At 38.3% G+C, this 16,357-nt stretch overlaps 1 protein-coding gene across 2 annotated transcripts in view; it reads right to left on the bottom strand.

The window, feature by feature from the left end:
• Positions 1–16,357, bottom strand: part of LOC113111833 (proteasome activator complex subunit 4B-like) — a 29,831-nt gene that overhangs the window by 7,099 nt on the left and 6,375 nt on the right. For both annotated transcript variants that reach the window (XM_026276960.1, XM_026276959.1), the window contains 29 exons: positions 16,256–16,330; positions 15,685–15,807; positions 15,503–15,595; positions 14,421–14,686; positions 14,041–14,227; positions 13,834–13,923; positions 13,676–13,740; positions 13,432–13,582; positions 10,921–11,019; positions 10,765–10,834; positions 10,619–10,686; positions 9,902–10,117; positions 9,623–9,780; positions 9,397–9,492; positions 8,836–8,891; positions 8,634–8,690; positions 8,477–8,532; positions 8,269–8,367; positions 8,131–8,193; positions 5,167–5,262; positions 4,944–5,075; positions 4,615–4,824; positions 3,809–3,945; positions 3,668–3,721; positions 3,445–3,574; positions 2,706–2,787; positions 2,428–2,581; positions 2,277–2,343; positions 2,071–2,196 (listed from right to left, as the gene is read on the bottom strand). In XM_026276960.1, coding sequence (XP_026132745.1) covers positions 2,071–2,196; positions 2,277–2,343; positions 2,428–2,581; positions 2,706–2,787; positions 3,445–3,574; positions 3,668–3,721; positions 3,809–3,945; positions 4,615–4,824; positions 4,944–5,075; positions 5,167–5,262; positions 8,131–8,193; positions 8,269–8,367; positions 8,477–8,532; positions 8,634–8,690; positions 8,836–8,891; positions 9,397–9,492; positions 9,623–9,780; positions 9,902–10,117; positions 10,619–10,686; positions 10,765–10,834; positions 10,921–11,019; positions 13,432–13,582; positions 13,676–13,740; positions 13,834–13,923; positions 14,041–14,227; positions 14,421–14,686; positions 15,503–15,595; positions 15,685–15,807; positions 16,256–16,330 — 3,276 coding nt within the window. The remainder of the gene's footprint in view (positions 1–2,070; positions 2,197–2,276; positions 2,344–2,427; positions 2,582–2,705; positions 2,788–3,444; positions 3,575–3,667; positions 3,722–3,808; positions 3,946–4,614; positions 4,825–4,943; positions 5,076–5,166; positions 5,263–8,130; positions 8,194–8,268; positions 8,368–8,476; positions 8,533–8,633; positions 8,691–8,835; positions 8,892–9,396; positions 9,493–9,622; positions 9,781–9,901; positions 10,118–10,618; positions 10,687–10,764; positions 10,835–10,920; positions 11,020–13,431; positions 13,583–13,675; positions 13,741–13,833; positions 13,924–14,040; positions 14,228–14,420; positions 14,687–15,502; positions 15,596–15,684; positions 15,808–16,255; positions 16,331–16,357) is intronic.

The raw sequence follows: 16,357 nt of genomic DNA on the forward strand, positions 1-16,357 counted from the left end.
GACGTTGAATGAGAAAGCAAGCCAACTGTATTTTGTAATAAATTCTTGATGGCAGGTGAGCAAGGCAGGTTTATGAGCTGGTTAAAATGCAGAGATTTGCAGAGGTAGATGTGGCTGGGAGCACAATTGTATTAACTGCACTCCACTAATCATTTATTGAATACGTCCTTACAATCGGTGCAATCTCTCAGTTTGGGAATTACAGCTGGGGAAACTGCAACAAAACTGCTGGAGTCAGTGAACATAAACAGGATGATAATGATCCAACAAATGCTACTTTTTAAAAGGTTTTCTCGCTGCTAAGAAGCAAAAAATAGAATTATGTGGCGATTGAACATTATCTTAATGTCCCTTCTGCATTTGTGAGTTATGTATGCAGCCTGGTGCAGAGGACACTGTTAACAAGATGCACAAGAACATTGAAAAATATTTCTACAGATTGCATCAAGGCTATTCAAACTGCTTTCAATGAGCCAGGTATGACGACTTGTGAGAGAGCGAATATAAGCTTATTAAATCTCCATCCTGTTGACTTTTGTCCAAAAATTGTGCAGTTTGTAGAGGGACAGCATTAGTTACAACTAGAGGTGTGTGATATATAAAAAAAATAATAATAATATCTTATAAATTATATAATGTCTGGGATTTTACTGATAACAATAATTAGACAATATTTTGGTGAGTGTGTTATTGTGCTGGTTAGGACTGCCGTGGACAGCCGACTCCTAAAGTTTTTGATATTCTTCATATTCAATGTAGTGGCCAGACCAAGAAGTTTAAACTGATTTTTACATTTTAAGGGCATTTTTACCTTTATAAAGCCATTTTTTCTAAAAGTGTCCATTATCTTGCGAGGCAAATTCTTACATTTAATCAGTTAATTAGAATAATAAGACATGTGGGCTGTTACCAAGCAAAATTAAATCAGTATCAACAATTTATCTTTTCAGTGCAGAGAAAACACAGAAGCTGCATCCTGAAGTGGCATTTAGATGAATGCATTTAACCTGCAATTACAAATGCATAAATAATGTTTTTATATATCAATCATAAAACGTTGAATAGATACTTTAATTGTGAAATTTAAACCAACAGCAGCTGGCAGAAAGTCACTGTTAATAAGTAAGTCATTACGATTGAACCGAATCATTCAAGAACGAAACACTGTCATGATCCTCAGAGATGCAAAACAACATTGTGGCTGTGTTTGGAATTATTTTGCTGTCGAAATAGTGCAAAAACAGTAAATAGGGTGTCTAAAACTTGATTTACTTGATAACTTAATTAACTTCTTGTTTATTTAGCTGTTGAACTAAAAAAAAAAAAATCAGTATCACATTTGTAATCATGGTCATTTTTGGAGAAAAAAACTGCACTCTGTGTAAAATGTATTACCGTAACCAAATAAAGTGGTATAAATATATAATTTTTCTCCCCCCATGTATTGAATTTGTGATAATTCTAAATGTATTTTAATAGACTGAATCATGCAGTGAAAGAAAACACTCTAAATGTGCACCCACATCTGTCTATTCATCATTAGTCCATTTCATTAGTCTTCATCATGTAATGTATGAGTGTACTCTGTGGGTGTGTTTTGTTCGTTTTTTGCAAAATACTCGATAATGTCAAATCGCACATCTTTAAAACAACAATTATGATAAATCGCAGACGATCGTTCTAACCACTTATACTCTACTGTTCAAAAGTTTAGGTCCAATAAGATTTTTTTTATTATTACATATTTAAAAATTTCAGCAAATGAATAAATTACTAAGTGTAAACTATATTAAAATACATTTAAAAAATTGATTTTAAATTGTATTTTTTTTTTACATGACATTACCATTCGCATTTTTTATGGAATAAATGCAGTCAAAACGAAGACAAAAAAAACAAAAAAAAAAAAAAACTTACTAAACCCAAAACATTTCAATGATGATATTAAAGACAATATTGTCATATTAATTAGTAAATTTAATTTCCATTTTGTTGATTTAATTTCTAACCTACTGCCAAACTGTCCTTTTATCTCCTCTACGATGATTATTGTCTTATAAATGCTGGTACCTTGAAAAGACAGAAGCGACGAGGGTTGAACTTGTCTTTGCCCTTTCGGTCCTCAAGAGACAGGAACTCAATAAGCTGTTTGATGAACGTGGGGTCTGTGAAATGGTCACATATGATGCGCTCCCTCTGTATGAAAATCACGTTTAGTATACACACTGTCAAGTTTGGCAGTAAAACAAAGTCTAGCACACTCAGTCCATGTATACCTCATTCATGTTCTCAGTGGAAAGATCCTCGGGCTGCTCTGCTGCTGGGGCATATACCATCAACTTCCTATAAACAGAGAAGTGCAGAGAGTGAGAAAACAGCTAGAAGCAGAGATTTGGAGTGAATCATACAAGTGATCAGAGTGTTTACTTTGGCCAGCAGTAGTAGCCCCAGTGTGTCTTCTCTATAAAACAGAAATGGTCCCAGTCCTGCTGGGTGCTCGGCAGGCTGTCACCGTGGTACTGCAGCCAGTCATTCCCCGGCCTGTCTCCTGCCACCAGCCCCTCAGGCTTCGTTACCCCACCTGCAAGGCACCACATGTGTAATTATCTCCTTCCACAGATACTGAGATCTTACAGATGGACCAACAGATGGATCTCCTCCGTTAATTGTATTATTTATTTGTTTGTACACTGTTGTTTACTCACTTATATCACAGGGACTAACAGGGATTTTCTTGCGCGGTCTCTTCAGCTGTTTCAGTATGCCTGCCATAGCGGCGATCGCCATCTATATCAGCAATTATTGGAAGCAAAACAATAATATACACAATGTTTTTTAAACAGATAACAGACTAAGTGCACATTTACTACTGTTGAGTCCGCAAGGAAGCATTCAATTAAGTGACAGTGAAGACATTTAAAATTCCATAAAAGATTTATATTATAAATTCTGTTCTTTTGAATATTCTATTCATCAAAGAATGCTGAAAACACACTTTACGCAAAAAGATTTTCTACATTGACAAGAAATGTTTCTTGAGCACCAAATTAGCATTCTAAATTTCTAAAGGTTAATGTGACACTGAAGGCTGTAAAAATTAATGTTGAAAATTTAGCTCCGCCATTAGAAAAATACATTTTGCATTGCATTTTAAAATAGATCAAAATTTAAATAGAACAAAACGTCAAAGAGTAATAATTACTTCATAATATATTGCACAATAATACTGCTTTTATATATTTTTATCCCATAAATGCTGCCTTTGGGAGTATAACCTCTTTTCAAATGTAAAAAAAGATTTTAGACCTAAATCTAATCCTAATCCAAATTTAACACATCTAAACAGATTGTTCTAGGTAAGTGTACTGGAGCAGGCTGGTGCTAAACCCCAGCAAACCCTGATACTGATTTATGCAAAGCTGACAAAAACAGCATTCTGCGAACCTTGCGAACAACAAGTGCATCATGGTTGAGGCTCTGCACAAAGAAGAGCACTGCTGGGGCCGGGAGGGGATAGTCATCTCTTAGCAGTAGAGACAGGAAGCCAATAGCAATGTGCTCAAACTTCCAAGGCCTGATGACACACAATATCATATTCATAAATTATGTGATGCTTTTTTTGTGTACAGTTTTATGTAGCACTTTTAAACATCTGTTTGATACTTACATGTCCCTGTCACCTAGACATTCCAACAGGTCTGTGAGAAGCTTTTCATATTTCCTAAAAGAGGAATCACAGCAACGTTTTTTTCTACGCCATGTTATAGGAGTATAAAATCTTGTGATTGTGTATATGTGTAACACTTACTGAACTGCCTCCTGATTTGTGTCTTGTTGAAGCTTCAGCCCCTGTTCCAGCTCCTGTTCTGTGGGAGTGCCAATGTGTGGAGTGGGCTGCCTTGAATCGGTGATGTGCTGGCCCAGCAAAACTGCACTCTCAGGTACCTACAGATTCATTGAGTGAAACATGAGTCTTACAGCACAAGGTAGATGCTATTTTCCACCCAATGGTATGTTTACAAGACAATGATATGCTAAAAACAAAAATGTTTCCTTTGTTTTGAAAAAAAATATTTTCAATTGTCTTTTACGCGGATCCATGATAACGATGAAAAACGCTGTATTATGCATGCCAGGCCACTAGTTGGCGAGGTCACTTTGTAAATTGCACTTTAAAACCCATTTTCAAAACCACCCAAAACGCAGCTGTCATGTAAATTAATGGCCAGAACTTTTCAGTTTTTATTTGAAAATGGTGGCATGTAAAGGCCCATTAAAAGTGCGGCCACAAAAGCGAAATTTCCGCAAAATGTCTATTGTCTATTATCAACAATTTAATGATGTATGAAGTTCAGCTTGCAGAAAAATCACTTTTAAATCAAGCAGCTTTCTACTGAATAACACACCAAATCCATTGAACAATTTGAATCTGTGTGGAAATCTTTGTGACAAATTAGAATATCTGGATTCCTATTAAAATTACTGGAATACTGAAAATTCTCTTGTGAATAGTCACCAAACAATTAATGTATCCGCACTTTAACAGTCTGAACGACACACCACATTAAGCCCAAGTTAATGTACAAAATGTATAAAACAGGCGACGCTGCTCACTGTGAAATCGATGCCGATGGTCTCGTAGTGCCGGTGGACTTTGTCTGCAAGGTCATCGAACAGTCTGACAATGGAGGGCTTCTCTAGAGACATCGCTGAGCTGAGGCCAGAGCGCACTATGGCCGGCCATGTCTGAGCGATGCAATCCCAGTCATGTAGGTTAACAAGGCATACTCCACCATGGTTCCCAAGCAAGCAGTAGAGCGCACCCTAAAGCAAAATATGATCAAAACAATGGTATTAAATCATTAAATTAAAGACAAATACAGCATAACACTAATGACAAAAAAAGTTTGTTAGGGTTAGGGTTAAAACTTTAGACTATAGACCTTGAACTGTTGCTGGGTGATATCAGTTCGTGTGGGCTCCAGTAGCTCCAGGACACGTGGAGTAATGTCTCGGCAGCAGAAGTTATAGGTCCCCAAAGCTGTGAACAACACCTTTTGGGCCTTGCTGCGGACCTGAGGATCCAAAAATGGGTAATTAGGAGAACATATATAATAAAGGGCACTCCTTCTTTTTTTTTTACATTTGGTGAATGTGGAATCAGACCTGGCTGTAGGTGCTGGTGGAAAGACGCAAAAGGTCCTTCAACAGGTCCTGATGGACAGTCTTATATTCAGAGCCCTCGACCAGCAGCTTTCGCATCTAAACGTGGAAAGAGAAAAAAATGTAACTTCCTATTTGGGGTGTTTAAATTTACTGGTATTGACAATAATCTCATATTGAAAGAAATTAAATACGAATATCATGTTAAAACTATACATATGATTATATTTAATAGTATATAATCCAGCACCAGTAACTATCTGGTTAACACTGTAAAATTATAGGTGGGAAACTGCCTTTTATTGGTTGCCACATGTAATAAACTGTACTACTATAACTTTTTATACGTTGGTTTGGATCAGTCATCTCTTCAACACTTACAGTTAGTCCAAAATGCAGCAGCTCTGCTTCTAACTGGGACTAAAACGTATGAGAACATTACACCAGTCTTAGGCCCAATCCCATTTCTACCCCTTAGCCCTTCCCCTTTCCCTACCCCTCCGTTTCGTGCGTTCACGTGAAGGGGTAGAGGTGTCTCGATTCTCTTTTGGTTGGAGGGGTAGGGGTAAGGAGAAGGGCCAGATAGCCCTTCAAACAAAGATTTTTCGGGACCACACTTCAAACGAAGGGGTATGAATTATCTTGGCAACATGGCTGCTACAGCAAACAAAAAGACTCATAAATGTAAGTTTTTTGGCATAAATAAAGATTTTAACAAAAAGTTATCATTTGTTTTATGTTACATTCAATTGTGAGTTCATATTAACGGTCATGTTACTCAAAGAAATGTTTGCAAAACATTGCTAATATTTGCTAACGTCATATCATAACAGACTGCATGATAGTGCACAGCATATGTCTGATCAGGGTGACAACTGCCGTAGACATTGATGGGGGCTAATCCCCCCAATAATTAGAAATCTCTGAACCATTTTTCTCAAATATTGCCTATTCGAGAGAGAGAGAGAGAGAGAGAGAGAGAGAGAAAAATGAAAGTTTGCAGGTATTCGCATCTTCGCATCTTTTTAGAGCGAGTTTATATTTTCCAGCGACGAGAGGATACAATCGCTGTTTTAATGTAGCGATTCGGCATTTAAACTGCATTTCATAAAAGCTGTGGGACACCATTGATAAGTTTATTTTCTCCTGGAGGTGTGAGCTGCGTGATTTCCGACATGCGTGTGTGTTAGTGGTGGGAGAAAAGCTCGATGCATCGCGATTCGTTATCTAACGATCCAGAATCGATTGTCAAAAATTCAGAATCGATTCTGTGTTCAATTCAAATGCAAGCGCTGTCAAGACTCACGTGACCAAACAAAAAAGACGGTGATGGACGACCGTTCATACGCTGGTGAATTAGCTTAGTTTAAGATCAAATGGACAAACTACGACCTGCACCATCTCATTTAAAATCGGATGTGTGGCAACATTTTGGATTTTCTGAAGACACCGAAGGTGTCGTTGATAAAAGCCATACTGTGTGCAAAGTCTGTAGCGCCAAATTCAAATATTTCGGCAACACGACTAACATGAAGAAACATATTACGCGGTTCCACTTCCACTCCTCCAATCACGAACACTCCCAGTTACATTCAAAGGACCCTGGATCAAGTAGCAAAGCTTCCACCGAATTCTGAAAAGACAAAACGAATTACCCGATCAGTGGCGGGTTTTATTGCCAAAGATCTGCGCCCGTACTCTGTTGTGGAAAACCAAGGATTTCGCACGATGTTACAGGTACTTGAGCCACGATACACTTTGCCCTCACGTCGTTATTTTAGAGAGACGGCTGTCCCCGCACTCTACAGTGAGTGTAAAGATCACATCTTAGAATCCTTAAATTTCCCTGTCATACAAATTGAGAACTGTTTATTCTTAATGATTGTTCATTGCAATTGTATGGCTTACCATTCATTCAGAGTTTGTTAATCCTGAAAATAACTTTGTTAATAAATTAAAAGTATTGAAAGAAATATTGATAATCATTTTTAATTTGGCAATACTGTCAAACAGATATTCTAACTATATACAAAAAGCATAGTAACTCTAATTTTGGTTAAAATAAAAAGTTTAGAGTATTTTTTGCACAGCAGGATAATTAATTAAGAATCGTTTTGGGAATCGGATCGAATCGTTAAGTGCCTTAAGATTCCCACCTCTAGTGTGTGTGTGTGTCAGTAAGCAGCTCATTAATACAGAACGATAATTAAAGTCTCTAATGCACACCAGTATATGTGTGTATTGTCAGAGCTAGACAACGAATGATGATGTGTGATGGCATAGTATTGGTGTCCCAATCCTTAGGGGAATATTTTCTCCCCTACCCCTTGACACTCTGTTTCAAGGGACAAGGGGAAGGGGTAGGTGGAGCGGTAGGGAAAGGGGTATAAAATAGATTTGGGATTGGGCCTTAGCTTCACTACACTGGCTTCCTGTCCGCTTCAGGACTGATTTCAAGATTTATTGTTTGTTTTTCAGATTTTAAATCGGTTGCCACCTGCTTATTCAGAGCTTTTAAAAGTCCACATTCCTGTTAAAGCACTGAGATCGTCCAATAAGGTGCTCCTCAATGTCCCGAGAGCCAGGTTAAAAAATAAAGGTGACCAAGCTTTTTCAGTGGTGGCACCTTATTTGTGGAATAGTTTACCTGTACACAAAAACTACTCAGACTGAAATTTTAGTCGTTACTTAAGACACATCTGTATTCCTTTGCTTTTATTTCCAGCTGATCTGAAACATTGTGATGTTTTACTGTATTTGTATTGTTTATGTGTGAGTTCTTCCTCACATTGTTAAGCACTTTGGTCAACCAAGGATGTTTTTAAATGTACCATCTAAATAAAATTGAACTGAACTGAACTACCCATACCCTAAAAAAAAGCTATCCAGCCATTGTGGGAGGTTTTTTTTTTTTTTTAAATTTGCTTAAGAAAAACACACCAACAGGTTATTAGCATTGGCTCCTACCTCATGCTGAAGAAGAACTCTGTCAATCAGAAGAGCTCTGATGTGCTGTTTCTTCCCATGAAGCTGGAAAGAATAAGGAGATCTATAAGACATTTCAAATAAATGGCACAGGAGATTTTTTTAGGCCCAACTACGCACCCTGTTCTCAATTGACTTCTTAACCAAGTTGAAACTCTTCCAACGAGAGTCAAACTCATGTTTGTGGGAACCTCTGAAGTGCATCAAGTCAGAGATGATCTGAGGGAGACAAACAATGTTAATGCCTGATAATTGCTTTATGATCCAATACAAACTTAATGAACAACGGTTAATTCATTTTGCATGAATATCTACGGTGCACACATACCTTGATAATGGCAAAAAGGGATTTGGTGTCGTCCTCTGAGTGTTCCAGAATGTAATCTAAAAAAGAGAATTAGAAGATGCTTGTCTTAAGAATTGTGGGTAATGTAGATTGAGTACATTTTGTGTGCTGGAAGGTGTTCTAAATGAGGATCACTTACGAAGCAACTGTCTCATAACTTTACAGATGGCCTCACGGTAGTTCTCTCTGGACTCATCTGGGAAAAAAACAGCAATGACTTACTGAGAAGCTGATATCCTATTCTATCATCATGATGCACAACAAGTTATTCTAACTGCACATTCATCACAACAGGTTTCATTAGCAGAGTTTTAATGTGATCTTCCCCAGTTTTTGCTTACCGTAGTCAACACCAATGTACAGCTTTGTTTCCTCCAAACTAACCATGCTGGGTACACTGCATAAAGGAGAATGAATAAAATAATGAAAACTTTAAGATTTGTGATGTGATCTGATGAATCCATCTTACATTATCCTCGGATAAACTCTAATGCTGGTGCATTGCCACTGCGGCTTAATGATGAGTTCACAGCTAAGAAGCCTTTCACCCATTGGATGCGTCAGCTTCACATCTGCATACGCCATACTACTTGAATTCGTGATTGGTTAATGGCAAATTTCGAATATTAAATGGAGCGATAAAAATAATGTTATTAACCGGTTATTGGCCATTTCCAATTTTCGATTCCGTTTGGAAATATAAAATTTGATTTCATTTTTGTTTTTGGTTCTGTTCCTGTCAAAATTTCATTAGTTTATGGTTTTTATTTTGGTTCCTTTAACCGGTTAAGAGATCCAATTTTTAAAAGTGAAATACAATTTAATCAGCGCTGTGTGACCGTTCACATATCCGCTGCTTAGAGCAAACTTTGCTTTATATCAAAGTGAGTTTTAGGACTTACAGGCCAGTGATTGTGGGTCCATCAAGAGGGGGGAGCATGCTGCCAGCACCCAGCAGACAGTGCTGGACTATACACAGGCTCTGAAGAACATCATCTCTGTTTAAAGTTCAGAAACGTGTCAGCATTAGCAAAAGAAAATATTCAAGATTTTTAAAACCAATACAGAATTATTATTTTTTTTGTTTTGTCTTCACCATTATTACAGATTGCACTTTTGACATCTGACCTGCTCATTTCCTGCTCTCCCTGTGCATATTTCTGCAGACGCTGGAGCTCTGGCTGCAGCAGCAGGTCCAGAGTATAGAAAACGAATGCCGTTTCCTCTGCGCTGGGAACGTGCCACTGGATATCCAGGTTCCAAAGGTCCCCCGGACGACCCCAGTCCTGTTTAAAGAACATGAAGGGAAGAAGTGAGAACTCATGGGATCAACAATGATCTAATACACCGCTCTGGTCTCTCCACTGGTAATATGTCCTTCACATGGTCCAGACAAACTCCCAGTACCTTAATGGGCAAGTACTCTTGCAGAGGTTTTTTGAAGCCGCCGGGCACACTGCAGTAGTCTGTGGGGTAAGTGAGCGATGTGGAACGCAGGATATGATGCAGGAGGTTGCAGGCCAGAGTGTAGCCCTGCTTACAGCGCCAACGCAGGGTCAGCTGCAGAGTCTGCACCAGCTGTGTGCGGTACGGGAGGAGCTTTTCTCCATCCACACGAGTCACCTGAAGTAATGTGAGATACACAACAATTGTTGTCTAGTGTTTAAACAGATGTAAGGTGATTGATGTGAGAAACTCTTCATAAGCAGCGACTCCATTACTTTCCCTAATGAAAGTGCATGTCATACAAACTTAATAATTTAACCTAGTTAAAGGAATAGACCATCGAAATTCTGTCATCATTTACACACACTTAAGTTGCTTCAGAATTGTATGACTTTACTTAATTCTGTGGAACATTAATTATATTTTAAAGAATGCTGGTAACCAGTTTTGATTCTCACTGACTATTATTATATGAAAAAAAATGGGAACTGAAACTGCTTGATTACTAACAGCATATTGTCTTTTATGTTGTATAGAAAAAATTAAGTCAAAAAGGTTTTAGAGCACTATTAGGAGGTGAGTAAATCTTTAGACAGCTATCGTGATTTTGTAATACATTTTAAGTTCTTCTGCACATAATCTTTCATGTGCAGTTTAATTTAGTGTTTTATTTTTGACCTCAGACAGCAGCTGAAGGTTCCAGAGCAGTTCTTTATCCAGTTCTTCCTCCTTTGAAACATCTTCATCTGGAACACACCAAAGCACAACGAGGATGATGAAACAGACTCAAGAGAACAAACTGTAATTTATGTTCTTGTACGTACTGTCAGTTAGATGAGTAATGGCATTACAGCAGTGTGGTACAAACAGCCTGAGAGACTCAGCCGGGTGACACTGAAACAAAGCAGAGGACAGCTGAATAAATGTAGCCCGACAGCTGTGTGTGTGTCAGCACATGCTGGGCAAAGGGAAAGTATTACCTTAGCAGCTGCTCTGCACATGTCTGCCACCATCCTGCCTGCGACACGAGTCTCAAAGATGTTGGTGGTGGCAAAGTTGAAGACTTTCTCGAGAGCAACCTATAGACAGACAACAGCTTTTAACAGATAATACTCGGGTGTATATGGGAAAATACACTGTTCAAAAGTTTGAATAATTTTTTTTTATAAAATAAATAAATGTTTTAAATAAATCTCATGTCAAACAAGTCTGCATATATTTAATCAAAAGTTCTTTCATATGTTTAAGGAAATTGTGATCCATTTTTTCATTCGGGATTCTTTTGTAACAATAAAAAATATGTAACTTTTGGTCAATTTAATGCATTCTTGCTGAAAAACCCCAAACTTTTATCAGTAGTGTATATGGGTGCCACAAATAATATATTACACCACATGCATAATTATTAGGCACATTTGTATTCTGTTGATATTTTTTTCCAAGCACATTTTACCAATTCCAAACCACATCAATCTTAATAACTACTATTATTTTTGAATAATTTATAAGTAATATATATATTATTGTCCATGAAGTCTGGAAATGTAAAACTCCTTATATTCAGGTGTGCAGAATTATTAGGCATGGTTTCTCTTATAGATAATATAAGCCAAAAAAGAGGTTTACCTCTGACTGAAAAGTCAAAAATGATTAAATCCCCATGAGAAATATTCAGAACTAATGCAATACAGAAATTGCTAAGTTAAGACATGACCACTGGACAGCAAAATGCTCACTGGGTTAGCCAGGTCAGAAAAACAGGTGGAGAACAAACTGCGAGAAGAATTAATGTGAAGATTTAGATGTAAAACCATTAATTACAAGGTGTCAGGTTCTCAGAGACTTGGGTACAAAATCCAAAAAAATTACTTATTTTTTTATTTTCTTTTTTTAATAGGATTTATGGACAGATAAATTGAGAGTGACTCTTGGAGGAACAACACCACATCCTCTGGTACCACTGTTTGAACAATGTATCTTCCAGAATCAGGCAGGAAGTTTAAGGAGCTAATTTTTAGTAAATTCTGCAAGACTTTTCAGGACAGGAGATGGAATAAAAATGAGCTCCTAAACCTTACTGCCAGAATTAATGTGAATGTATATGTACATAAAAATAAAATAAAAATTTGCTGTCCTCGCTGACTTAACACAAAAGAAAACAGATCTGAGACTTTTTTTCGTTTTGTAATAAACAGTTTTTCATTAAAGGGGGGGTGAAATGCTATTTCATGCATACTGAGTTTTTTACACTGTTAAAGAGTTGGATTCCCATGCTAAACATGGACAAAGTTTCAAAAATTAAGTTGTACGTTTAAAGGAGTATTTTTGTTCCAAAAAACTCCTTCCGGTTTTTTTCGAGTATGGCTCTGTGTGACGTTAGATGGAGCGGAATTTCATTATATGGGTCCTAAGGCACTTCTCCCGGAAGAACGCGCGCTCACGTATCGCAGAGCACTGAGATGCTGTGCACAGATATTCACTGATCAGAGCGAGAGCGTCGCGAAATGTCACAAAAGGAGTGTGTTTTTGGTTGCCAGGGCAAGACAACCCTGCACAGATTACCAAAAAAAAAAAAACAGCATTAAGGGACCAGTGGATGGAGTTTATTTTTACTAGGGGTGCTCCGATCACGATCGGCCGATCGTTAATGCGCATCTCGTCAGTAAAGCCGGTTTTCTAATCAGCGGTTAATTCCATCAGGTGCGTGATTTCACATAGAGCAGCTGTTACTACACAGAGCCGTTGTTAACTGAGAAGATGGGCCAATAAACGCTGAAAATTAACGTGATTTGCGCATCTTCTCTATTAACAACGGCTCTGTGTATTAACAGCTACTCTATGTGAAATCACGCACCTGATGGAATTAACCGCTGATTAGAGAACCGGCTTTACTGAGGAGATACGCATAACGATCGGCCGATCGTGATCGGAGCACCTCTAATTTTTACAGAGCATCAACAGAGTTGTGCAAGTGTTTTTGTTTGTTCCCTGCATTTCGAAGATGCTTGTTTTACAAGCAAGGCCCAGTTTGACGACGGATTTGCGTATCATTTATTTCTTAAGGATAATGCAGTCCCAACGAAAAAGGGTCACGATCGTGTGTTGGAACCGCAGGCGGTGAGTAAAACTGCTTCAAATATCTCTGTGTTGTTAACTTAGCAATCGCGCATGCGATGTTGTCATCAAACTGCACTTTCCACATGTACAGCTTACAAAAAAAAAAAAAAAAAAGACGACATAGTGGAAATTTTCCGCCCACACGTCACGCCTCCAGTCGGTCGTGTTTATCCGGGAAAAATCGGTAGAGACTATCTTTCTCTTATGAATATAATAAAACTAAAAACCTTTTGGAGTTATGAAGGATGCAGTACTACTCTATAGGTACTCAAGATTAACAGGATATTGAGTGAAAACGAGCATTTCACCCCCCCTTTAAAGAAAACGTTTAAAATAGTTGAAATAGTTAAAATCCTATTAAATGTAATAAAAACCTTGAATATCTCCATGGAGCTCTGTGTCAGAATGGTGCTGAAGGTGGATGAAAGGCCCAGCTCCACCAGACTCTCTAAATGAGTCATTTTCTCTGTCTCCGTCTCCTCGCGTGTCTGCTCCAGAGTGCTGCTGTCAATCAATGCAAAACACCTACAGACACAAAAAAGAGGGCATAAGCCACAACAATAGTGTATTATACTTCTTCCAGACACACATCTCACTAAATGACACATCTCATCTCACCTGTCCATAAACTGCAGAACAAAGTCTTCAAACTCAGCAGAAGCCGAACACAACTCTCTCTCCATCTACAACAAACAAAAGATTTTGACAGAATACAGAAAGAATAATTATGTAAAATCTCTGCAGTGGGTCTTTTACATAAGAATTCAGAGCTCTACCTCCGTCAAATCATTCTTCTCATGGAGGGCTGAGGAACAGTCCACCAAAGGCACTAAAGTAGTAAAAGTAGCAATGAACTGGAACGTGATCTAAAAACAAAATATGGGAACATTATTTTAAGTCAATTGGGAATAAAATCACAGTCGGGAGAGCAATAACAAGGAATCTTTATTTAATTGTCAATGTTTATGTCACAGTTTACCCACCATGCATTTGCTAAAGTCATTAGGATCAACACCAGGCAGTGCTCTCATTAGAAGGGGCAGGACATGCGCCGGACCTTCGGGATAATGTTGGCCCCCGCTGAGAAGACTGCGGGCCATGCCAATCATGCAGCTGAGAGTGGCAGTAAGCTGGTGCGGCTCCGTCAGCGTCTCCATAGCAGGATACGTCCTGCAGGGGGCAGCAAATTCATACATATGCTTTTAGTTGGTTCCTCCTTCTGGAAAAATCCAGTGCTTGCTTTACAATGCTTAAAAAGCCTATTTACAAAGATTGAATTTGTAGATCCTGACAGTGAATAAAAGAAGCCACTAAACAGGTTATGATACAGGACTGAGCATCTCCAGCAGTTCCACACACTCACTTCTCCAGCACAGGTGGGATGACCAGCTCTGGCCTCATCAGGGCCAGGTTCTGCAAGGCCTGAGCTGCATCCATGCTGCCTGTCTTGCTGAACATGGCCATCAGTACCGGCTGCTTCATGCTCTCCACGAAGTCTGTCACATCCTGGTCTGTGAGTTTATGACTGTCGGGAACAGGGGTGATCCAGCAGGGTTTCTTATAGCGCTCCCGATGAAGCCGCCGAACCACACTGGCAGGCAGACGCTGTAGAAGCTTCATCAGCTTCATCTGGAGAAGTGAATAAGAGACAGACGGCAGCAACATTAAGATATGACTGACGCAGATGGCCAAGACAAATTAATTTGAGTTTGGAAATCATTAATCCAGAACAAAATGAAGCTAAAGTTTCATTCTATGGTTTCTGTAGCACTTCCCATAGTAGTGATCAGCCTTTTTTCTTTTTTCATCTAAAATGCCAGCAGCATCAAAATTGCCAGCAGCAAAAAACTGAGACGGCTGAGATATTGAGAGGTTGCTTGTTGCTAAAGAACTTTCATAAGACTGGTTTAAATGATCACCAAACTAACACCCTAAACATTCAAATGTATTATTCAAATTTTATTTTCTGTTCCAGTCTTTACTAGTGATTCTGTAAAAATTAAATTTTGGTGCATCACCACATCTGAATGGTAAAGGAGCACAAAGGAATAAAGACTTCGTGATACTCAACTCTTTTTAATAACATTTGGTCTTTGTTGCAGTACAGAGTTAAATAATTACATCTGCAAACTACCCTTATGATACTGTATGGTACTCTACTGATTCACGAGTGCAGGAAAAGCATGCATGTCTGGCATAATTCCAGCGGTCAGTAACTGGAAAGTTGTTTTGTCAGAAGTTGGCATGTGGAGTGACCTCATTATGTCTGAGGACCATCTGTCACTGCATATCTTCCTTTTGCATGCAAACAAAGCTCAGCTGACAACACACAAACCACAGACAGTTCCAGAATGTATTTGAGAAGAGGGCTGGATTTTAAGGGGGAAAAGATTGCGCACTGAAGCATAATGTTCTGGATGTTTATCCTAATAGGGAACATCTTACCAGCCAACGCCCATTGTTGGAAGGGTGATAGAAAGATGCTATACTACTGAAGAGCCCATTCAGCTGTTTCTGGACCTGGTTCTGTGGGCCACCCTGAAAAAAAAAAATCATAAAGATCTGTAAATAAATGCACCCTTTTAATTACTAACCTATAATAGCAGGAGTGTGATTCATGAAATTACAAGCATGGAGGAAATCCAGAGGACCACGTGACCGATTTCATAGGAGTTGGTTAAGTATCTGGGAATGATCATTTGGCTGGTGCCAACTGGGAGATTGAAGCTACGCAGAATCCTGGTGAAGATCTGAAGGAAGACAACAAAGTATCAGTATAAAATGCTCTGATAACATGCTCTGATGTCTTTACATCATCATCTACACTATGGTTTAAAAGTCTGGGGTCACTAAGCTTTTTTGGAAATAATTTGGTACTTTCATCCAGGATGGATTTCCAATAAATGCTGTTCTTGAACTTACTATTGATCAAAAGAATTATAAATCAATTTCTACAACTGTTTTCAACATTGATAATTAATGTTTCACTAAGCACCATATCAGCATATTAGAATGATTTCTGAAGGATCAAGTGACACTGAAGACTAGAGATTAAATGCTACCGGTACTTTAAATAATTTTAATAATAATTCACAACATTACTGTTTTACTTTATTTTTCATCAAATAAATGCAGCCTTAGTAAGAGACATCAATAACATAACATTTTGAACAGTAGCAATTATAAACAGGGCAATACCTTTGGAATGTATGGATCCCAGTTCACATAGCCAATGTTGTTATTAGCCAGACGTGCAAAAAGATTCACTAAATTCTGTAAAAACAAAATGTTTTAAAGAGT

This window comes from Carassius auratus, chromosome 12, assembly GCF_003368295.1.
Source record: "Carassius auratus strain Wakin chromosome 12, ASM336829v1, whole genome shotgun sequence".
NCBI classification, from domain to species: Eukaryota; Metazoa; Chordata; class Actinopteri; order Cypriniformes; family Cyprinidae; genus Carassius; species Carassius auratus.